The sequence below is a fragment of the Lepisosteus oculatus genome, chromosome 28, assembly GCF_040954835.1.
Source record: "Lepisosteus oculatus isolate fLepOcu1 chromosome 28, fLepOcu1.hap2, whole genome shotgun sequence".
Taxonomy (NCBI): Eukaryota; Metazoa; Chordata; class Actinopteri; order Semionotiformes; family Lepisosteidae; genus Lepisosteus; species Lepisosteus oculatus.
Window position 1 is genome coordinate 5,037,104 of NC_090723.1, and position 23,777 is coordinate 5,060,880.

The following is a 23,777-nucleotide window of genomic DNA, read 5'->3' on the forward strand; positions in this document are numbered from 1 at the left end:
CAACCGACTCCTGTGGCTCTCAGGGAAAACCACGTGGGAAATTCCAGACTCATCTTCAGACCTAGATCAGCCTAGACCAGGGCGAGCAAAGTCTTTGAGCAGAACGCCACAAAAGAAATGAATGTTTGTTTACTTGTTAGCTATGGCAAAGACAGAGGGGGAGGCGAGGGCAGGAATGGGGTATTTAACTAAAGCCGCTGCACATTATTGAGGTTAATCTTCATAGAAGCAGATCAGGGGCTTGAATATTAGTGTAGGTTGCTATGCATTTTAGTTCAGATTTTGAAGTTTAATGTACTGTAGGTTAGCATGATCATGGCATGTCAGAACTAGCATGTCTTCATGTACCACGTGGCACGCCGGGCATACAGGAGGTTGCCAACCACTGGCCTGGATTGAAGCCTGCAGTGTCTGGGCTATGGTATTCAACCGACACTGCATGTGACTGTCTTTGCAGCTGAGCTGCTCTGGGGCCCCTTTGAGTAACTTGTTGTTTTAATTTCTCTCTCCTTGAACATGCTACTCACATAACGATGATAAAATGGTTGTTGAAAGTCCTAAAGGACTCATTAGGTATTTTAGATTTGAGCATGATGCAGGGCCTTACAGAGTTGATTACATAAAGAGGTCAGATGCTACCGAAGTCTTGTGGGTAAACTGGTCTGTTCTGTTATGTGTGTGAGGAATGTGCCCATATTTATGTTGCGTATTTGTTACCCTGTACCAATTTGCCATAAGGTGTGGTACAGACCATTTCCTTCCCCTGTGCACATCCTGCACTTCAAGATGGTTTCGGATCTGTTGCTGGTGGCCTGACAGCTAGTTTTGCTACAAGAGTTCAATATTGTGTAAAGCAATCAGTTGAGATGGAATAACGCAGGAACCAGGAAAATGAGACATTTCCCCAGTAATCAATGAAACTGCACTGTATTGTATCTTACAGTTCAGCTTTCATGCACCAGCTTTTGACATTCCTCGGTTTCCCAGCTCAGCGAATGTTAAAATATGACCTCAAAGTGTGACTGTGACTCAGCATTCCCAGTGAAGGAGACCTACACTGAAGGACAAGACTGTCACAAAGTGAGCTGCACGAAATGCAGGAACTGTCCTCCCGAGTTCCACTTAAAGTACTTGAGGTGCAATGCAGCTGTCTGTTGTGCATCTGTAAACAGGATTCCTAGTATGGCACTGCTGCATTGCAGATTGCAGCCAAGGCTATTTTCCCACTGTGTGGAAAAAATCCAGAACTCTACATTCTAGATGCTTGAAAACCAGAAAGTGAAGACGGCTTAAGAACCCCATTTATTTTGAAAACAGGGAAATGCCATCAGGATTGAATGCTATCATTTGTTGTAGGTTACCCTAACAATTTTTAGGTTTTATATTCGCCAATCAAGAACGTCCATCTTTATAATATGCACACTTATATAATACGAATTTTAAAACATAGCAAGTTTGAATATTTCTATGCATGGAAAAACAAGTGTGGCCATTTACATTTCTGCAAAACATGGCATGATCATAGTAGAGGATAGTTTCTCTTGATCGTAGCTGGTGTCTAGTACAACATAAGTTCATCAAAGGCTTTTATTTTCGTTTTCAGCAGTGTTGCTCACATATTGGCCCTTGTGTGGTTACTGGGTGCTGGGATCCCTGCTCTTGCTTGTTAAAGAGGAAAGAAGAAAAGATAACACGCTGTACAGTTGAATACTGTTTTACAATAAATACTGTATATAGATGTGGTCTACTAACTCACAAAAACATTCTGGCCCCTCCCCTTTCCTCCCGTTTCCATGGTGCTCCGGAAGTGAATGGGGGGGGGGGTGTGTGTGCTTGGCAGCATAAATGCTTTCCAACCCTCCTCATTCTCAATAACAGCTGTGGAAGAGCTGAAGTGTTTTAACAGGCAATACTAATGTGTACACCCTAGTCAAGCACACTCCCTGATCTCCCTAAAAAACGACATCTTTAACAGTGCATGGAGAACCAGCCTTTACCTTCTGAAGAGACTGGACTGGCTGCTCTTCAGAGTTGTTGGTTTTGCTTGTGTGGTCACCTGTGCCAAAGCCATTAAGACTCAGTGCTCTAGGGTTGGCATTGGGATGAGCCTACGTCAAGCCAAGTGGGTATTTTCTTTGTAGCTTCTAAAATCTGGCCGACCGTGCCCAACTCTCAACCATCAGTGCAAGACTGATGGGAGGGAGGAGCTCATCTGTGGCTGGGGCTCATCTTGGGGGTCTGGAGATAGGCGACTACCGATGGCACTGGCCATACAGTGCACAGAGGTAGCAAAGCACACTCCCATTGGTTGAGACCTCACTTGCTGTTTTTCACTGGCCTTTGCCTTCAGCACGAACAGTAACAGGATGCACAGCTCCCACCTGCGCTGAGTGTGCTCTAGATGCTTCTTCCTGGTCTGTGTCCACAGTACACACAAACAAAATGCAATTTCTACAGTTGTATATGGCTTTTTTCCTTTCATCTGTGAACCATCCATCCATTTTCACACCAGCTTCATCCAGTCCAGGATCATGGGGGAACTAGAGCCTATCCCGGAAAGCAACGGACACTAGGAGCTGAACCCAGGGCACTGCTAACCACTGTGCAACCATGATACCCTATCCGTGAACGAGTACTTGTGGAAACACTAGTATCAGCTGTTTCAGTCCCTACCCTCACCCCCCCCGTCTCCACCTGTTTCGCTCTGGGGCATGAACTTTATCCACCCAGCTAGCAGTCCGGGTCTGTATTCCTGGTAACTCATGTGATGAAAGTAGCCTAATGTGGTGGGTTTCATTTCAAAAACCACAGAAACTAAAAAAATGCCACTGCACTGTTTGAAAAACAGGTGGCTTTCTGTGATGAGATGTGAGCACAGAATAGAGTTCAGCGATAAATGACCTGGAAAAGATGACACATGCAACAAAACGAATTCTCTGATTAACCGATAACCAAAAGCATAATAAAAGCAAGAAAGCATAATTAGGGCACAGAGAATACTCAGGATTTCTCATAGAGTTTGATGATGGTCAGGGGAGAAAAAGAGAGATTCATAACTTGTTAGAAGTGCAGACTTTGAATGAGTAACAATAAAAGTAAATTCTTGCAATGAAATAAAATAATAATAGATTTCGATTAGAAGTAGCACGAAGTGCTTTACGGGAAGAGTAAAAAAAGAAAATAGTTAAAGTTAAGAAATAACACAACTAGCGCTAATAAGCACAAGGGATTTGAAATGCAGTTGATGATGCAAGGAACAGACACAGACACCAGTAAAATCCAATCCTTTCTGGAGAATAAGGTTCTGAGTCTGGATTTGAAAGCAGAAAATGTTTTGCCTGGTCTGTGCTGTGCTTTTGGTTTCATTTTGCCAATGTGTTTCAATGCTTGTACCAAACATTACCAGTACTGTGTACTGCTCTTTTGCCATGACTACAATGTAGTTCACTGCCTTTTACTTGTATTGTGTTGCACTGCTGTATAAGGGAAGGGTCGATACTGTAAATCCCCTTAAAGACCTACTAGTTCATACTACACTAATGTCAACATATTTCACCAATGAAGCATAATTTATGTACGGATGCAGAAAAAAAGTGCTACACAGTCTCTTGTTAATGTGACATTTATAGCAGGTTATTGACTTGTTAATAGCTCCACAGAATCGACTAGTGCACATCTGCCCCTGTAATTAGAGAACGCAGAGTTCTGCCTTTGTTCTGCACCTGGGACTAGGCAGTTGCTCAAAGCTTTGCTGGGGATTTCCAGTTATTGTTAGCGCAGGAACAGATTGAAACCATGACGGAGTGCGTTTTCTTTCCTCTCGAACGTGAGGCTACCGTAGTTCTGCAGTTCTGTTCTGTTTATCTGCATTGCAACAGTGCCTCTCGATGCAGAGACAGCACTGTAATCATCCTGGTGTGAGGCAGTAATATCTCATCAAAGCACCACTGTGTGCAGCACTAGGCCAGCGAAACTGGAACCAGCACGGTACTGAGGCTTATGGATGTCCAGGACTCCCCTGGCTCTGGCCCTCTGCCTTCTGTTGGACCCCAGCTCATTCAGTGAACACAGCCATGTGCCAAGTCAAGTTATTGGATGTTTTTAGAGTTGAATGTGGCCAGGAGGTAACCCCAGAGGTGAGCCCTGATTGGAAGATTTCCACTGGAGGTGATTAGGCTTGATTTGGCCGGGTGCACCACCCCAGTGGACATCCCTGGCACTTTCTGGGCATTGCTCATGCCGTTGAGTCTAGCTGTTCACACAGCATGGGAAATGTTAAATGGCTCTACCAACCACATGTTTTGGAGGAGAGAGGTCACAGTCCTCGCCCCTGCCCCATGCTAGTATGGGCATCTTAGTGCTAAAACAGATTTCACAATGTTTTCTTCCAAATGGAGGGTAGTGGTAGGCAGTTCCCAGGTCTGTAACCAAAAAGGATTTAACGATAATTCCCAAACCTTTTAAAGGACTTTATCTGGGTGTAAGTGTTAATGATTTGGCCAGTGCTCTTATCCTAACAAGGGTGGCTTGTATTTAAAAAACAGTGCAGAATTAGTGCAAGAAAGAAAAAAGAGATTTACAGAAGTGTGATAAGTTGTGACGCTCAACAGTTAACAAGATGCTGTAAAAAGAGTTTCCATAGTGCGGGATGGAAAGCTAAAATATGTAACGTATGAAATGGAGAGTTGCAGTATGACCAGTTCTGCAGTCTGCAGGTGTGCGATCAAGTGATCTGCAGGCAGTTCCCAGATCAGTGAGTTTTGAGGAGGCGGCAGAAAGCTCTGTGATAAATTGGTGATTGTATTCTGATGGTTGTGGGCTATAGGTTCCATCAGAGGGTGCAGGTGGCGAGAGGAGAAAGAGTGGGAGTGGAAGAGCAAGAGGAAGCCATGAGTAAGGGAAGGTTATGTTTGACATCCAGCCACACTGGGAATAGTACCTTAAGGGTCTACAGGACTCGTGGGCAAGAGAGACACCCCCAAATGTTTGCCTCATGAGGCCTAATTATTATCCCTTACCTTGGACAGTTAAGTTAAAGGTTATACTGCCAGTCCCAGGACTCAGTGGTGTATGTGAGTGGCAGGTTAGGAGAAGATCAGCTCTGTACTACCTGTGTGATGACCTGTGTTGCATCCACTGACTGGAATTCTGAGTTCAGCCTAGTACAGCTGTGGAAAATGCCAAAAGCCTAAATCTCTCTGATTGTGTCCTGCGCTGACAAAGAAGGGTTGTAATCCCAGACCACTTACTCCTGGTGAGGGTTGTGGCGGTACCAGACTGAGCAGGTCCACAGTTTCCAGCTCCTCTTGGGGGATCAGGATTGTACTACTCTTTGAAATGCCTTCCTGGTATTTCCATGGTAGTGTCTGAACATGGTCTGCTGGCTATATGAGCATCCTCCCAGACATGTGCTGTCAGGCTGCCTCAGAAACACTGTGATCACTGGCGGTGATAATGCTGGCAGGTCACTGGAGTGGCCTGGGAGTTTATTTCTTGTTTTTGTATCTTTTTTGTGTGTGTTTGTTTTGTCACTGATTTTGGTTAAGTCATTATTTGCAAACTCTCCTGCTAGAAAAAGAATTGGTGGCGTGCTCGGGAGGAAATAGATCAGTGTTGCACGTGGCTCTGAGGCCTATCCAGCTCTACTGCATGTCCTGACTATATGTCCTCTTCTTTGCCACCTTCCTGCTGTAACCTTTTTCCCCTTCAGTACTGTAGGAATGTGCATCAATAAAAATGGAATTCATGAGAAAAGCATGACTGAGGAGTCACTCGGTTCCTTATCTAAAATTAAAAAAAGGAACAACAAAGAAAAAAAGGATTAATTTATATAATAAACATTAAGATTACCCCTTCTAGACTGTCAAGTTTTGTAATGACAGATTGGCAGCACCATTACATAACACAACCGAGAAGACATTGGTTTTTGTCTTTTTAGAAAAAAACTGCCTCTGTGATTCATTTCTGCTGTTTCTTCCTCATTACAATTTCAATAGCATATTAGGCATCTGAGTGGCCACTACTGTACATCTAATTAATTAAAAAAACTGAAATGAGTCAGTATGTGGTGTGGGGTGTATCCAGTTCCAGATAAAAGTGCAGGCACACAGACAAGGAATTTCACTTTTTTATTAAGTGTAGCAACTGTAGTATTTTAAACTGCTCTTATTTGTTACTGATCAGTCCTTCAAAGTTTACTGAAAGCACTTTGTTGGAGCAAGAGGTAAATATTTTTTTCTTAACTCATTGTAAGCAATTTAAATGGTTGTGCTGACTGATTTCTGTAAAGACCTGCAGAGAGAGGGAGACGTGTCCTGTGTGGTCTTCCTTTGAGTGGTTGAATCTCCTTGCCTCCAGAATATTACCCACTCGTAGCACAGAGGTTATCCCAAAAAAAGATTGTCGGGATCGGAGCGTGGCAGGGTGGAGATTGCTGTGTTTGATCTTGGTATCACCACTCACCAGCAAACTAAGCGTGTGGGAAAACGGCGCAAGCTTTGAGTATCATCGTCTTTTATTTCTAAACGAAGCTCCTTCAAACGGCAGTGGTCTGGCAAGCACTCGGGCTATTTTCTCTTTTCTAACACTTGGTCTTGCAGAAATTACAATGTGTTACATTCATTTTGTGCCCTCAGACAAATTTCCTTTGACCACAGCTGTGTGCATGAGATTACACTGGAATCCATGCTACTGACAGTTTTTTTTCCTTGCTCATATATTGCTTTCTCTGCAGCTTTTTAAAGTACTGTAGCAGCCTTCTGCCTTAATTTAGCTTCTGATTTTGTCTATATTTTATTATTATGAGGCAGGGTGGCAGAGGAGCAAAAATACTGTTGCACCTGGCTCTGCAACCCATTGAGGACACCTCTATGCTGGGATACTTCATTAGAGATTTTGCTGGGCCTGTTTGTCAGTGTGGCAAATAGCAATCTGGGCAGAAACTGACTGGGAGCTCCCAGAGCCGGTCATAAAAATAAGGCATGAAAGAAATAAATGCTTTGGAATAGCAGAGCACATGTCTGCTGGAATGATGTCTGCCAGGCCCGAGCAGGCAGGCATCAAAGCATGAGTACAATGTTATTTAATGGCTCTGGTGCTCTCAGGTTGCAGACCGGGGGAAGAATTGTGAGTACAGGCTAGGAGCGCAACTTAATAGAGCTTTACATACTGTAGCACGCGGACAAGGGGAAAGTAAATTGAAACTTTATTAACTAGCCTGCGTGTAACACAGTAGCGAGGGAGGGGGCGGCACATCGCTTGCGTCCTCTTTCCTGCTGGTGGGGTGAACCAGGCATTTGCGATCAAATTGCCGATTGGAGTTTTGTTAATGGGTGATAATGGACAAAAGATCTTTAGTAGAGAGAGATTGCGCTGTGCAGGGAGGATCTGTCAGCTCCATTATCGTTGCTCTCAGAAGCTCCCTAAAATCCCTGTAGCATTTGCCCCTCCCCTCCCCCCCTGACAGTCATACACGCAGTGTCCAGCGCCAGCAGCACCTCCCTGCTGTGATCCTCTGCTCCTTATCGCTCAGCTGTACTTGGAGGGGATTGGACTTCACCAAATCAGCTTTAGGCTGCTACTGTCGCTACTGAAATACAACTCCAGGCTGTGGTGCCAAACACTGTAACGGTCAGGGAGCTCTGGAAGGTTTAGAAGTCACAGCTCCCTGTATTGTAGCTTCAATTCAACATCAGATTATTGATCATGATGATGACGGACAGGTGCTGAGTCTATTATTTTTTCTGCTGTTCCCTATTGGATAGAGTACAGGACAATGACGTTACTGGAGGTGCAGAACTGGCGCTGGACACCTTGTCAGGGCGGTTCTGCAGATTCAGATCCACCACAGTCACGACAGGCCTCAGCCCTTCTGTGGCTGCGAGGAGAGAACGCAAGGAGGGCTGCCCTCTGCACAGCACCAGTCGGCTGGCCGCAGCCACAGCGTCCCTATACAAATGTGGTTCTAGTTTGTTGATAAAGATGGATTGCACACGATGTGCGTGTTAAGATGACTGGTTTGTCATCACTTGGCTCAGTGCATGCTCTTTTTTTGTATATTGGCATACGTCTGGCCATCTTCTAGTTTCCTGGAATTTCTCCAGTTCTTAATGAGAAAATTCTGTTAGTGGTTTGTAAATGGCCCCGCTGATCTTTTTTAACAACCCTGGGGTCTTTTAAGATCTGTTTTTAATGTAGCTAATACCTCAGTTTCTGCGTTTTCTCACTTTTCCTTGGTGGCGTGTGTATTATCTGGAGCGGTGGCCGTAAGTGTGACCTCTTCTTTAGTAAAGTGGAGTTGTCATTGACCAATTTTCAGTCCGCTGCCACCTCCTTGACCTTCCTTTTCCTGCCAAAAGTCTGAAAAAAAAGCCTTTAGGGTTCGTTTTGCATCGGCAGCAATGCTTGTTTTCGAGCTTCCTTTTGGCAGTCCCCTCTGTCTGTTTTTCACAACAGATTGGAATTTAAAACATTCTCTTTTTTTAACCTCTCGATTGTTTCTTGTTTTATAGGCGGTGCAATGTCTTTTTTTTATCAGACAATTTCTTATTGATCCACTCAACCATTTTACAGAGATCTGTTTGTTTTATCTCAAGGTGCAAATCACCGCCTGGAAAAAAGCAGTCTGGTAGGGCAGCACACAGCTGAGGGAGACTACAAAGGCAGTAGAACAGCCAGCAGGAGAAGGTTTGTCAGTAGCAGCAGAGAAAAGGTTCTTCTAGCAGGGCTGAACCAGCACAGCTGTCTGTGGATCGAAAGCATTCAGATGTTGCGCTTGATCTCACAAAGGCTGTGCATCAAAGTAAAGCATGCATCTTTTCTGTTGAAAGGAGTTAAATCTCTTTCTGTTGTCTCAGTCGTGGCTCTTTTACACATGCAATGAGAATGATGGTAATGCATTTACAATAAGCAATAAATGATAGAGATATTGCCTTTCATTAGAAATTACATGGTACCTCTTTCTGGGTTTCCTGTTTACCTTGGAAACTAATGATCCTTATCAATCCTTTTGTTTTTGCAAATGAGAAACAAAGCAAAGGGTACATATTTCCAATGTGACTTTCTGCTTCTGGTGATATTTACATGTATTAATTTCAAAGACTCTGAAGTCTCTTGGTAATGCATTGGTTTCACAAGTTCAGTCCATATACTACTCTAGGTGCTGTAGTGTGATGCTTTGCATTTTTCATAAAATCTGCATATGTCTGGTGCTTTGTCATAAACAGTGCGACTCCAGAGGGTGACAATTCAGGCCTGGGCTACAGTATGTCATTACTGAACAGTACCATAATTCCCTAGATAATGGTGGTACTTGGTCAATGGTATGTGAGTGTGGTAGCATTGTAGCTTCAGCAACATTAGTAGTTTTAAGGCCTCTACAGTCTGCTCATAGGTTCACATGAGGTGAACTGTTTGATTAATCAGATAATTGGTGAAGGACTGAGATCAAAACTTTCACATGGGGTTAATTTAAACTACACTGGCATATAAATGGATTCACGATCCTATCTAGATTGGCTGGTTTAAAGCTATTCTTCCTTTTGTGAGTCAGATAAGATTTGGTTTAATAAAAGTCTCTTGAGACTGAGGCCTGGCACAGTGAGGTATTCAAAATCTTGCAGAATTTATCACTTTTTTTTTAGACTTTGTTCACTCACACTGATGCAAACTTTGGAAGCTTAAGAAAGGGAGTATTTCTCCCTGAGTATTTTCTCCTTATTTTTGAATTGTTTTTCCTTGGTTTTGAGGTGTGCTGCCATAAACAATGAATTCTGGAGCAGGGAAATATGTGGGGTGTAAATGGCACATTGAGCAGATCCCCCGCAATCAGGACATTCATTTGTAAAAAGTCCTTTCTTCTCTGCTCTGAAAGCCAGGTAACCTTAGTGCAAGCGGTTCAGGCCACAACGATTTAAAATTAAAAGATGTGCAATCGCAACCAACAAGGGAGAAAATCACAGGAAGACAGCCTTCAAAGAAATTACTGCTTGTAAGCGATTAAGAGGGCATTGTGTCATGACAGCTTTCACTGTGTTCAGAAAGGTTTTTTTTCCCTCAGGCAAAACCTCATATGACCCCTGACTTAATGTGAAGCCGCCCATCAGGCAGTGAAGGTCTAAAAATAACCCTGGGCTTGTGCAAGACAGCTGAAGAACAGGGTTATCAGAGACAAGACCTCATGGGGGACTGTTGCCAGCAGATCCACAAAGCAAGGGGCCGAGGAGAGACGTGCACAGCTCACCTCCAGCCTCTGGGCCTGTTGACTCTCCCATCTCCTGGGGACGCGTCCCATTGCAGCCCGGCTGGCTGGTGTGACGGTGAAGACTGTGGAGGAGCTCTGGGTTTCTGTTCACTGCAAACCCTCAGCAGTGCACGTGACAGACGCTTGAAAACAGTTCTGCTGCGGAAAGGAAAAAACTCAGACGCAAGTTGTGAGCTAGATTACTGCTTGCATTCGTCTCGTTAGTAGGAAATGGAAACGATTACTGGGAATAACAGCGACACATAACAGCAATGGAAAGTGTGGCCTGTACTTCTGTTGTCTGCGGCAGTCTTCGAGCCAGAGTTAACAATTACAGTTTTTTCTTTTGTTTAAGTCACTCCTGAGAGCCTTTGGCACTCTTTTGACAAAAAAAACATTTCTGTTCTTTTCCTGGGCTGAAGCCTCTTGTTTGAGAAAGGCCTTTTAAGCACTACGCTTTGAGCAGCACACTTGAATAGGCAGTCCTTCTCGGATTTGGTCCTTGAGTCCCAACAGGCTTGACATGTCAGCACTGCTGCCCTCTATCTCCTGGGTCCCGGGTTCGATTGTTCCCTGGGATGCTGTACTAGTGATCCCGCTCATCACTGGTTTGGGCACCACGGCAGTGCCCCCCTGCCCTCTGCCAGTAGCGACGTAACATCGAAGTGCAGTGTTTTACCTCACCTGCAGCTCCATTTCCCTTCTAAGGTCCTTGGGCTTATGGGAGACTGTAACCCAACATCTCCTAAGCAAAGCCCAGAGCCAGGCCAACTCCAGAACCGGCCTCTGAGCCTGCGATGTCAGTCCCAACTTCACTGGGTTGGTTCAGAGGGGGAGCTCTCTTTAATTAACAATGACCGATACCTGTAATGCCTTAACTGTAACTGTAACCATAAACCTTTCTCTCAGACTGACCCTATGGGCAGTAGGACTCTATGGCAGTGTAATGCTGTGAGCAGCGCCACCTTCTGGGCAGTATAACCCCATGGGCAGTAGGAACCTATGGTAGTATGATACTATGAGCAGCACGACCCTATAGGCAGTATAACCTTTTGGGCAGTGTGACCCTATGAGCAGTAAGACTTTATGGGCAGTACAGCCCCATGGGCGGTATGACTTTATGGGTGGAGCCATGTGACTCACTCTGCCCTGGGCAGAGCAGCTAAAGTGTTTCTTCAGTGAATCGGACAGGAATGCGCAATGCAGTACTCATAGGACTGTCCTGCTTTTTCTTAAAATCTTCCTGGCCTGTGGTTAGGGTTTTTTTTTAAGTTCACAGGGTAAGTTTTTATAGGGACCTCCAGTCATTTAAGTAGTACAGATGGTGTATTTAGCCACAATATAATAAATTGTATTATTGCATGCCATGAATAAAGGACCTCATGTAGTTTATGCATTTGCTAACTGACTCGTTTGAACTTTATTTTCCTTTCCTCTTGGGCTTCCTACAGCTGTGTTCTCCAGCTCTGGTCCTGGAGAGCTTTAATCCAGTTAATCTTATGGATCATATATTCCTATTGTTTGGATTATCTTCTTAGTCAAGCAAGGAACGTATTCAGTTACAAGAACACTGGGCCCTGAAGTTTTTCGTTCCAAATGATCTCTGTGTCACTTAATGTAATGAAAAGTCCTGCTTAGCTGAAATTGGTTAAACTGTGATTGAATAGTTACCTATATGTCCTGCTGCACTGGGGCTCTTCAAGCACATTTCACTACAGTTTAGCACAAAGGTAAAATATTTAAGAGGTGTATAACAATTAAAAAGGGCGAAAAAAGTTTCTGAAAACTACACAAAGCAGAGGATATAAAGTGATCACCGTGACAGATTTGGAATTTTCATAATGACCTTTTAAATGGCTGGCAGCACGTTTAAGCATTTTGCTGATCTTGGGCGTTGCAGGCTGTGTCTGTCCTGTATCAGAAGTTCAATCTCTACAAGTGCAGATAATAGTTCCATTGTAACCAAGACGATGTGAATCTCTTTTTCAAGGGGCGAAGGCACAGTGGTGAAGGTACAGCTTACTACACAGATCGCACTGTGGCAATGCCACGTGAACCAGTTTCTTATAACTTCGTCAACACTAGCGGCTTATCAAGATTAATTAGAGCGCGGGCACCTGCCTGCATGCCTTCAGTGCGTGTCTTTGAAGCGTGCTTGCACATGGGAGCTGAAAGAATCTGAGCTGGGGTTCAGCACATGTTCTGGATGGGTGCTGCATGTGATGTTCTGAAGACACGATCATTTCTGTCCTCAGAACAACTTGTACCGCTTGGCCTCTGGAGAAGCAGGACGTGGAAAAAAGAAACTATCAGCAAGCCCCTGGCTTGAGCTGTGAGCCTATTCTCTCTCTCTCTCTCTTTCTCTTCTCTGCCTGACCTCCCGTGACTCCTCTGCCATTGATCGCTTGTGTCCTTCTGCGCCCCTATAGAAAGGGCTCCAGGAAAAGGCATCTGCCCCCAGACATCTGGGTCATTTCCTTGAGCCGGGAAGTAGCCCTCCTGCCAGAGTGTCTCTTGGGCGCCGACAACGGGCACCACTGCTTCTAAAAGTGCACCAAAGCAGGAAGTTAGACATCCGTACAGGATGTCCATTTTATACTCCTTTGCAAAAGACCTCGTCATCGCAGTCCCCAATATGGGGTCTTTGTGTGTGATCTTACTCTCTTAAGGATCATTGCTGTATACGCTTATTTTAAACCAAAACACACAATATCCCCCCCCGATTTTGTTGTTCTCCAGCCTGAAATCATCCCCGTTGGCGTTTTCAGGAGTGCGTTATCAATGTTGTCGAGTTGGCAAGCCAGATCTTGTCGTCTGCGCATGAAGGCGCTGTAGTCCGCTGACTGGAAGGCGTTACAGGGGGTGATCAGGTCAGTCCAGGCCATCACTGGAGTCCGGCTCCCTTCTACTGTGGGCATGTTTACAACTCGCTGTCTCAGGAAGGCTGGAAGGATCGCTAAGGATACCAATCACCCTGGTTTCCCACTTTTCTTCCCCCCTTCCCTCTGGTAAAGGTTATGGGAGAACAAAGGCACAAACCTCCAGATTCAGAGACAGTTTCTTCCCACAAGCTTTTTTTTTTAAAGTTGTAAGTTATTTAACTTGTTGTTGTTGCTGCTGCTGTCCTGTGTTTGTGTTTTTGGTGATTCCTTTAATGTCTTTGTATTGGAGCATACATGCAAATAAGCATTTCATTGCACTTGTGCACGTGACAAATTAACTGAACTAAAGTAATCCGGGGGGTGTCCGGGAATCCTGCCTCCACTGAACGCATTTGCCTTGGATGGCGCTGTGGTATATCAAGCCACATTGTTTTCCTTTCAACATCCCATGGAAATGCCCCATCTGGTAGAGACCGCCAACTTGGTGCAGCTGGGATTGTCGCCCTCCAGTCTCCATGCATGCCTTACTTGAAGGTCAAGCAGAAATGTAAAGGTGGACTACTGTCATTGAAAATACCATAGGTCAAGAAAAACACTTTTGTTTGGAGAGATTGATTTGCAGCAGAATCTGATTTTAACACCTCCTGATACAGTAGTTCCTGAATCTTTTTATACTGCCCATGCTGTCACTAACTCAGTCAAACTATAATTAATTGCTTGGTATATTTTTAGCAGGAACAGTATGTTTTCCTACTGTTTCATGCCAGTGAGAGATGTCTGCTTGCAAGGTATTCAGATTAGTTGATTTTGACTTTCAGCAGAATGCGGGGAAAATGAACAGCTTCCAGGCTTAGTTAAGGGCGTAAATGAGATCTCTGGTGGTTTGCCCAGAGTTAAGAATACCTAGGACCCCTAAAGGACTGTAACCCGAGATATAGTTTCACAACAAGACCAAACAAAGTCTGAAGTTGTAGAGAGCATTGATTGTTGCCGATTGTTTTTTTTTTACCAATGCAAATGAAAATGCAAATCAAATTTTACCGGTATTTCCCTGGGTGCCGAAACCACGTCCTGTTTTTTCATTGTACGAGGAGCTGCAGATGTGAAAGAGTCTTGGTTCCCTGCAAATCTGGTTTCTTTAGTTTGCAGATTTTAACTTTAAAGTACGGAAGAGGTCCTTCACCCTTTCTCCTGCTAAACCTTGTATCTTGTACCTGTTTAGGCCAAGTACCTAACACTCCTGTACAGTGTATGCACAAAACCCCTACAACAGTACCTCAAAGAAACGTGTATATGTCATTTACAAAAAGAATACATGATGCAGAAAGTGTTTCTAGGCTCCTTCTGTTTTATATGTATCTCTAGATTAGATGAAAAACCCCTCTGGATTTGCTGTCAGATTGCTTGGGCAGAAATCAGATCTGTGCTGTTGTAAGACATAATTTTGGGATGTGATCACCAAAAGAAACCCTTGTGTCTCTGTGTTTCTTTTTCTTTGATTCCCATGATTAATGGGATTGGAAATGATCCCACCTGTGAAAGCACACAAGCCTCTTTACATAGTTCCTGTACAAGTTTATAAACCCTGCCTCTGGCTTGTTCACATCTCATACTGACAAGAACGCCAGCAGATATTCAGGTGCTCAGTGCACTGTGAAAATGTCTGCATTTCACTTGTATTGCGACCGCCTATGGTTCTATAAAGCAGGGTGGCTGTGACATTTCACTATCCCTTAGACAGGTGTTGTACACACTTAGCAGGGATTGCACGTAGCACCAATTCAGTTGAATTGATGTGCACAACAGCCAGTACAAATGTTGCTACAAACTAAATGTTCTTTGGCTTTGCCCACAGAAAAAGCTCTGAGAGGTACTTTTTTTTGCAGCATGCAAGCCCACATCATAAATGACGTACCAACTTAGAACTCTTCCTGCTGCAAAATCAGAACCTAATTCAAAGCGCCAGAGGAAATATCAGATATATTCCTTTGCGCCTAAGGGTTATTAAGAAGAAAAGCAGGACTATGTAGATTTATGCAGTATAGTTTATGGCTTTGCATTTAAGGTGCACATCTAGTCTGCAGTGTTTTTAGTTTGCCTGTGCAGCTCTGATATTGCAGAGCAGGAGATGATCACTGGAACAAAAAGCTATTATTAACCTGTCACTACTGACATTAATTACGACGGGTGCCCAGTTCAGATCCTCAAGGGGCCGTATTCTGTCTGGTTTATATGGGTCACTATGATTTAAAGACACTCTAAACATACCTGTGTACCTTTAGGAAAAGCCTTGGTCTTACATTTGTTTGTCTTTTCTCATTATTTTTATTTAAGCATGTGCTGAATGTTAAAAGAGTGTAGAGGTCTCTGAGTGTCTGGATACACCTTTCTTTTTCTCTCTTTTTTTTAATTGAAAGCATGAGAACAAGAGAGGGGTGCAATGATGTTAATGCCCCCCCCAGCCTCCAGAGGAGGGAACACCTGGACCCCACCTTGGGGAACGAGTGCAGGGAATGTTCTCTCCAACACAACTGTGGCTGTAATGACTGAGGTCAAAATCAGAATGAAACGGAAAAGAATTTCTGAAAGGGTGGCGCTGATCAGAGTAACTGAGGTGTGGTTTTTGTTATCAGACCTTGTGCAGCTGAACTAACCACATTAAAACATGGGCATCGCTATCAAACCCAATAAAGACAATAAACTGCCTCTGAATGTTCTCACCCTTTGTTGTGAATAGTGTAATAAAGGGCTAGTGTTTCCCAGCATGACCATTTCTACAGGTGAACAGCACCTTTCACAAAAGTTCTTTTAGACCGGATCTGTATGAGTCCATCAATTCCAATTTGCTGTTGAAGATGCTGTCTGAAACCCATGTAATCTCTGCAGTGTTAGACCTATAGATCTGTGCAGTGTGTTTGTTGAAAATTAAATTCCAAAAATGAGGTTAAGAGATTTGGGATTCTATGCACTCGATGTGTATTGGATAAAGCAGCAAGATTAATAAGGGTTAATATTGTGCAGTGACCTTTGTTGCAAAATGGCATGCATTGGGATGGAAACTTATAAAGCATTGACCTCAGGTTAATTACTCAATCTAATTATTAATTCAAATGATAAAACACATTCAGCAGGGATTGGCAGAAAACGGGTGGGAGAGAGCCAACTGTTTTAAATAACTGCAGAGGATATACAGAGGGCCTTGTTTCTTGGGGCTCATTGATCTCAGCTGGTTCATCCAGGCTTTTCCAGTCCTGCAGGCGTCACCTTTGCTCTGCCTGACTAATGGGCAGTCCACTCCAGCAGCTCCCTGCCAACCTTACTGTTTTATTTTTTTACCATGCTGTCATTTAGCTTCGCCATTGTTTTCCAAAAAGCCCAATCAAGCAGTAGGAATTGGAGGCATGACAAGCGTTTTTTGCTTGTCGGGATGCACACTGTCCAATTCACTTTCATGCATGGCTTTTTACACTATTCAACCATCTATCCATCCATCTGCTTTATAATCTGCTTATCCAGTACAGGGCTGTGGGAGAGCTGGAGCCTAACCCAGCAAGTAACAGGAGCAAAGCAGGATACGCCCTGGATGGAACGCCAGTCCATTGTGGGGCATACACAGACAAAGGGAGCATATACAAAACTCCACGCAGATAGCCCTGCAGGACTTGAGCCTAGGGCTGTAATGCTGTGAGGAAGCAATGCTAAGCACAGTGCCACCATGCTGGCCACATTTTAATCAGAGGACCTGAAATAAAGGCTGCTTCTTGTCTAGGGTTTGCACAGAAAATACAGGTTCAGTCCGGCCTGTGCCCCATGGCAATCCTGCACTGCGAACCATGTAGCCCAGTGATTTATTGGATTAAGCTATTTTTGTTTTTTTAGCTCATTTTAAAACTTTGCATCTTCTTTTTTCTCTCTTGCATTTATGGCCTGTGGTGAAGGCATATTTGAACTCCCCTCCCCCACTGGCCTCTGGACTGACCTTCCCATCGGATCCTGACCCACTAATCCACACCACCAGACTGTGGTCCCACAGGCACATGGCTTTGTGGTCCATTCTGTTCACAAAGTGAAATGCCCTTTGCACTTTATGTACTGTATGTGTGTGCATCAAAAGCAGTAAAAGATTAATTATACACTGTAAAATGTTTTGTTGTTTCCACTTTAGAAATTGACTGGGACACTAATCGAGAGCTTAATTGAAATATAATTTTCCTTTTAAAATATCTGTCACGGATCCCCCAACAAGGCATTTCCCATCCTCTTCATTAGTGTTTCTTAAAGGCGAAGGTCACATCCTCTGCTTTTTCCTGTTATTTGAGTTCATACTTCTTGCTTATTCTTTTAGCTGCTTCCTGACAAACTCCACTGATGTCGGCTTTCCTATGTGTACGGTTTCCCATGCTGACTGCTACTCATTCCAGAAAAAACAGCTTTTGATTATTATTTTTTTTGTTTACTGGCGAGAAAGCTATGGGATGAGGAAAACCACCATCCTCACGGAGGTCCAAATGTCAGAGAATCGAGACTCCAGATAGCTTCCTATCAACACTCCCCCTGGATCCAAGCCCTTGAAAAGCTTTTCAGATACTGCTTGCATTTGTTCGTTTTTCTTAGAATCCCAGATAATCTTGAATAGAATTCCTAATGCTCTCACTAGTCACAAAAACTCTAGTTACAGAACTCTCTAATAAATAAGGTCAACTAGGATGAGTCAGAGATAGCGGCTTTTGATATTGCTTTTGGGAGTTTCTGCTTGAGAAATCTGTTGTATGGTATAGCCCAGCTCCACCTAGAACTATGTGTTTGGTAGCCTCTGTCAGTAGTGAAGCCACAAGTTCCAAAGCTCTACTTTCATTTCCTGTCTCTTGGGAGGAACAGCAGACAGTGGAGTGACCTTGGTGTTCTGCATAGCAGATTCCTCTTATCCACACGCTTATCATAGCAGTGGTTCAACTGTATCTGAAGTGGGTTTAAAGGTCACATGATTTCCCAAGATAAAATAGTTTAAGTATGAGCGCCTGCACATGGTGGTTAGCATTGCCGCCTTGCGGTGCTGGAGTCCTGGGTTCGATTCTGGACCCGGGGTACTGTCTCCGTGGAGTTTGCGTGTTCTCCTTGTGTGTGCATGGGTTTCCTCTGGGTGTTCCGGTTTCCTCTCACAATCCAAAGACATGCTGGTAGGTCAAATTGGCTTTAGGAAAAACCGGCCTTGGTTGAGTGTGTCTGCGTTTGTATCTGTCTGTCCTAAGGTGGACTGGTAGCCTGTCTATGGTACTGTATATCCTCCTTTGAGCCAGTTGTTTGCCAGAATAAGCTCCGCTGCCCCACGACCCTGTTTTGGAAGGATATAGATTTCCAAGAATTTATGGGCAGCAATGCTTTGGCAGAATACTGTGAAGGAGCACAATCAATACCACAGCATTGCCAACATTGTCAGGGCAATCCCCTTTGGTTTTCTAACAGGGTAACAGGATAACAGCACTACATCGTTCCAGTCCGAGCACTGGAATTGTGGGTGCCATCCTAAATGAGGATACTGTCCATTTGATTACTTTCCTCAGGTTATTTCAGCAAACCCAACTCTGTAGATGAGAATGAAAATTCAATGATGTAAGAACAAGATCATCTGGATATATATAATATGCGTAAGCTGTTATGCTGTAGTTTGAACGAAGGTGACCATTAAATGAAGTGTCGCTGCTACGGTAATTGTTCCTTAATTTTTGGGAACAATATCCATTGTTCTTTTTACAAGAAGGTTTTTCTCCTGTCCGCCTTTTTTTTTTAAACAGCACTCTGTGCAAAATGTGGCTTTTGTCTGAATAAATGGGGTTTTAAATCAGACCTGTCAGGCCAGAAACGAAGACAAAAGCAAGAGCACGTAGGAAAGAGAAGGGAATCTTTTGCCTGTATCTTAACTAATCCTTTTAAAAAGGCACATGGCAGTAATACTTTTCATTTGTACTGAACATAGTTCTTTATCGAACAAAATAAGAGTGAAATGCCTCTGTTTTTGTTCTATAAATTGAACTTCAGTGGATTTTATTTGTATTACTGTTTATTCTAATCAAAGCCAAATAATTTATTTTGTGACAACATCAAATGCACTCTTTTGATCAGTGCTGGATGATAATAGAGACGTTGTGTTTTATCCATATAAAATTGTGGCCTGTTTTCTTTTCATCCTGCATGAGGAGCTTATTATTGGAAGTCCATATTAAAACAAGATCAGAGCAGAGAAACAGATCACCTGGTCTGTGCATATGCTGATGTCTTTTATAACATCACTGAAGTTGCAAATGGTTTGTGGTCTTGTGCATGTGCACAACCTTAAACATGAAAAGTAACAAGCCCCCCCCCCATAAAAACAATCTTTCTACTAACTAATCCAATACTTCCATTGGAAGACTAAACTTCCTAGATACTGCTGTGCTGTGCCTGCTTATGCTCCTGTAGATGTAACACTGGTGTTATCTCAGTCTCAGGACTGTTCCTGTGATAAGGCTCATGTACGTACTTTAAATCCTATAGATGTATCATCTATAGTATATCTATTAATCTGTCCTCCTGTCAACATTTATATCTAACAGCCATTAAATATTCTGTCAGTCTTCCTGTAGCTCATCTGCACTTTCTAACAGGACCTTTATTCTACCTCTTTCCCTGCAGGATGGATCAAAGCAGAAGCAGGTGCGAAAAAAGACAGTCTCCTTCAGCACCATGCCCAATGACCGCAAGATCAGCAGCACAGCTGCCTGCATGTCCTTCATGATGGAGGGCTGTGAGATGAAGAAGGTGCGCTCCAACTCCCGCATGTACAATCGCTACTTCATCCTGGACTCTGACATGCGCTTCCTGCGCTGGGAGCCCTCCAAGAAGGACTCGGAGAAAGCCAAGCTGGAGATCAAAACCATCAAGGAGGTGCGTCTGGGGAAGAAGACTCCAGTGCTCCGCAGCAATGGACTGTCGGATCAATTCCCAGAGGAGTGTGCATTCTCCATCATATATGGCGAAAACTATGAATCTCTAGATTTGGTTGCAAGCACAGCAGACATCGTCAACACATGGGTGATGGGGTTGAGATATCTGGTCTCTTATGGGAGGCACACCGTTGATGTGATCGAAGCTAACCAGCCCAGCCTGAGGACATCATGGATTGGCTCTGTGTTTGAAGTGGTGGATATGGAGAAGAAAGGACACATTGATCTTTTCAGGGCCACCCAGATCATCAAGAGCTTGAATCCAGGCATGAAAGAGTCTAGGATCGAGCTGAAGTTCAAGGAGTTGCAGAAGGCTAGGGATCAATATGGAGAGGATATCACCCTTGACATCTTCACCGAGGCCTACTGTGAGCTGTGCACGCGACCAGAAATCTTCTTTCTCCTTGTGCAGTTCTCTAGCAACAAGGAGTACCTGGACTGCAAAGACCTGATGCTGTTTGTGGAGGTGGAGCAAGGCGTGGAAGGGGTAACGGAAGAGATGTGCATGGAGATCATCCGCAAGTACGAGCCATCCGTCGATGGGAAGGAACGAGGCTACCTCTCCATAGATGGCTTCACGCGCTACCTCCTTTCTCCCGAGTGCCACATCTTTGACCCACAGCACAAAAAAGTCTGCCAGGACATGACTCAGCCACTGTCGCATTACTACATCAACTCCTCTCACAATGCCTCCCTCTTAGAAGACCATTTCTGGGGCTCCTCGGACATCAGTGGCTATATCAGAGCTCTGAAGATGGGGTGCCGGAGCCTGGAGGTTGTGGTCTGGGATGGTCCAGACAATGAGCCTTTGATCTATGTGGGGAACTCAGTCTCCCATCAAGTTGCCTTCTCTAAAATCATTGATGTGATCAACCAGTACGCCTTCGAAACCTCGGAGTACCCCTTAGTCCTCTGCCTGGTGACCCACTGCTCCGTCCAGCAGCAAACGGTCATGGCACAGCACATGAAGAAAATCCTGGGGGACAAACTGTACATGGAGCCGCCAGAAGCAGAGGAGCACTACCTCCCCTCTCCTGAGAAACTGAAAGGAAAGATCCTCCTCAAGGGGAAGAAGTTGCCTCCGAATTATCCCGATTCAGAAGCGGACGTGACGGATGAGGACGAGGGCATGGAGATGTCCAGGAGACATGGAGAAGAGGAGAAGGACCAGCTCAACGGGATCACCTGCAAGAGACTGAGGTTGAGCAAGGAGCTCTCAGATCTGGTGTCCTTGTGCAAGTCGGTTCAGTTCAGAGATTTTGAAACATCCAAAAGGTGCCAGAAATACTGGGAGATGTGCTCATTCAATGAAGTGGATGCCAATAGGTTTGCCAATGAATACCCTGAAGACTTTGTGCGATACAACAAGAGGTTTCTCTCCAGGGTTTACCCCAGCCCCATGCGGATTGATGCCAGTAATATGAACCCTCAGGATTTTTGGAAGTGCGGGTGCCAGATAGTCGCTATGAACTACCAGACTCCCGGTTTGATGATGGACTTGAACCTTGGGTGGTTCCGGCAGAATGGCAACTGTGGTTATGTGCTTCGCCCATCCATCATGAGAGAAGAAGTGTCCTACTTCAGTGCCAACGCAAAGGACTCCTTGCCGGGGGTCTCAGCCCAGTTGCTGCACATTAAAATCATCAGCGGGCAAAACCTGCCCAAACCCAAAGGCTCTGCTGCCAAGGGAGATGTGGTGGAGCCGTACATCTACGTGGAGATCCATGGCATCCCCGCCGACTGTGCCGAGCAAAGGACTAAGACCGTCACCCAGAATGGGGACAACCCCATCTTCGACGAGAGCTTTGAGTTTCAGATAAACCTCCCCGAGCTGGCAGCGCTGCGGTTCGTGGTGCTGGACGATGACTACATCGGGGATGAGTTCATCGCCCAGTACACCATCCCCTTCGAATGCCTTCAGCCAGGGTACAGGCACGTCCCCCTGCAGTCGCTGACCGGGGAGTTCCTCGTGAACACCACTCTCTTCGTCCACATCGCCATCACCAACCGCAGGGGAGGAGGGAAGGCGCACAAACGGGGTCTGTCGGTGCGAAAGGGAAGGAGGGCCCGGGAGTACACATCCACCAAAACCACAGGGATCAAGGCTGTCGATGAGCTCTTCAGAGCCGCCACTCAGCCTCTGAGAGAGGCCACGGACCTCCGCGAAAATGTGCAGGTACGACACAGTCTGGGCTACTCTTTCGGATTATGTTTTCTTCTTAGGTATGATCATGGTTATCGCAACCAAGCAAATAGACCACAAACCCTGATCGATTACCACTACAAATAATATATATCTACCAGCTCTTCCAAATGCCAGCTCCTCAACGTTCAATTTTTTGATTCTGTGAATTTGATTCTCAAATACATCCTGACCTCTCAAGAGCGTAGCTGCAATGTAATGAAAAGAAACAAGTTAATCCGAGGTACCTTCAAGCCGGTCTTGTAGAAATTTTAGTAAGATCCTGAAGAGCAAAGTTTTGCGAGAGATCACACTCGTGTATCCTCGAGGTATTATAAATGCAGCAACTAAGTATGGGAATCGAAAACGTTTCTTGAATTTCCAATGCCTCTCGATATATTGGTTTGGTTGAAAGCTGCAGAAATATTAAATATACCAACTAAGATATATTTATAATGTTTCTTGCACTGTATTAAAAGCTGTGTTTCATGTTTGTACCTTGGTTCGTGGATTGGGGATCATTTGTTGGATTGGATTTTTTTCTTAAAGACAGATGGGATTTTGGGAGAAGGGGCCGCTTGGTTTTTATCCAGACTTGGAATCTCCATTTAATTTTATTACTCCACTTTGGAATTAGCCACATAATCAGCTCAACCCTTGTACCAGCAGGGTAGGACTGAGAACCCTACTGGCTTTCCTCTGAAGTGTGAAAAGACCTTGCTTCACGCTGAAAGGCCTCTAATGTCTGTTGCTGAGTGAGCATTCACTGGAAGAATAGCAGATCATTTACTGCTGGCACTGCAAGCACCCAGTGACCCAGGGCAGTCACAGGAGTCACTGTTAGTTGGAAAGTCAAAGATAACATGGAAAAGTAAAGCCTACCCATCTCCAGCAGAGAATGGCCAAAACCACACTTGCCACAGTAAGACCTAACCCAGAGTTCGAAATCTGGGCTATAGTTCTTAACCTGCCCTACAGACATTGGTCAAGACAGTAAAGCCTCCAGCTGTAGGACTAGAGCATTTGCACTGCAGGAAAATCAAGTTTTTCAAGGCAGAATGAGATATTTGTGAGCAGTCACAGAGAAATGAATGTTATGCCTCTTTTGAAAACACACCAATTAGAATGAAAGCAAGAGTTGTACCATTGAGCATAATTAGAGGTTAGGGGTAGATTTTAAGTGCATACTTCAATAGGCTGGAACAGAGGAGAAAGAGGATGTTTCTGCATGATTTTGAACTTTGTAATTTTCTGTTTGCAGATTCTGAGGCAGCAGCTGAAAAGGATTATGCTTCCTTGCTAATTGCTCTGTATTTACATGTTATAAAAGCCCATGCAATAAAGATGTATGATTGCTGGGAGGACAATTACAGGCCATTTGAAAAGGGTAATCATTACTGTTGCCCCCTCCATATGTTCAGGGCTTGCATTGGGAGGCTGTTTCTGACCTCTTGCTGTCTTCTATGAGGATGTTTGAAATTCTGAAACAGTCA

At 44.4% G+C, this 23,777-nt stretch overlaps 1 protein-coding gene across 3 annotated transcripts in view; it reads left to right on the forward strand.

The window, feature by feature from the left end:
• Positions 1-23,777, forward strand: part of LOC102695488 (inactive phospholipase C-like protein 2) — an 87,589-nt gene that overhangs the window by 36,738 nt on the left and 27,074 nt on the right. For all 3 annotated transcript variants that reach the window (XM_006638210.3, XM_069185763.1, XM_015362001.2), the window contains exon 2: positions 19,792-22,278. In XM_006638210.3, coding sequence (XP_006638273.3) covers positions 19,792-22,278 — 2,487 coding nt within the window. The remainder of the gene's footprint in view (positions 1-19,791; positions 22,279-23,777) is intronic.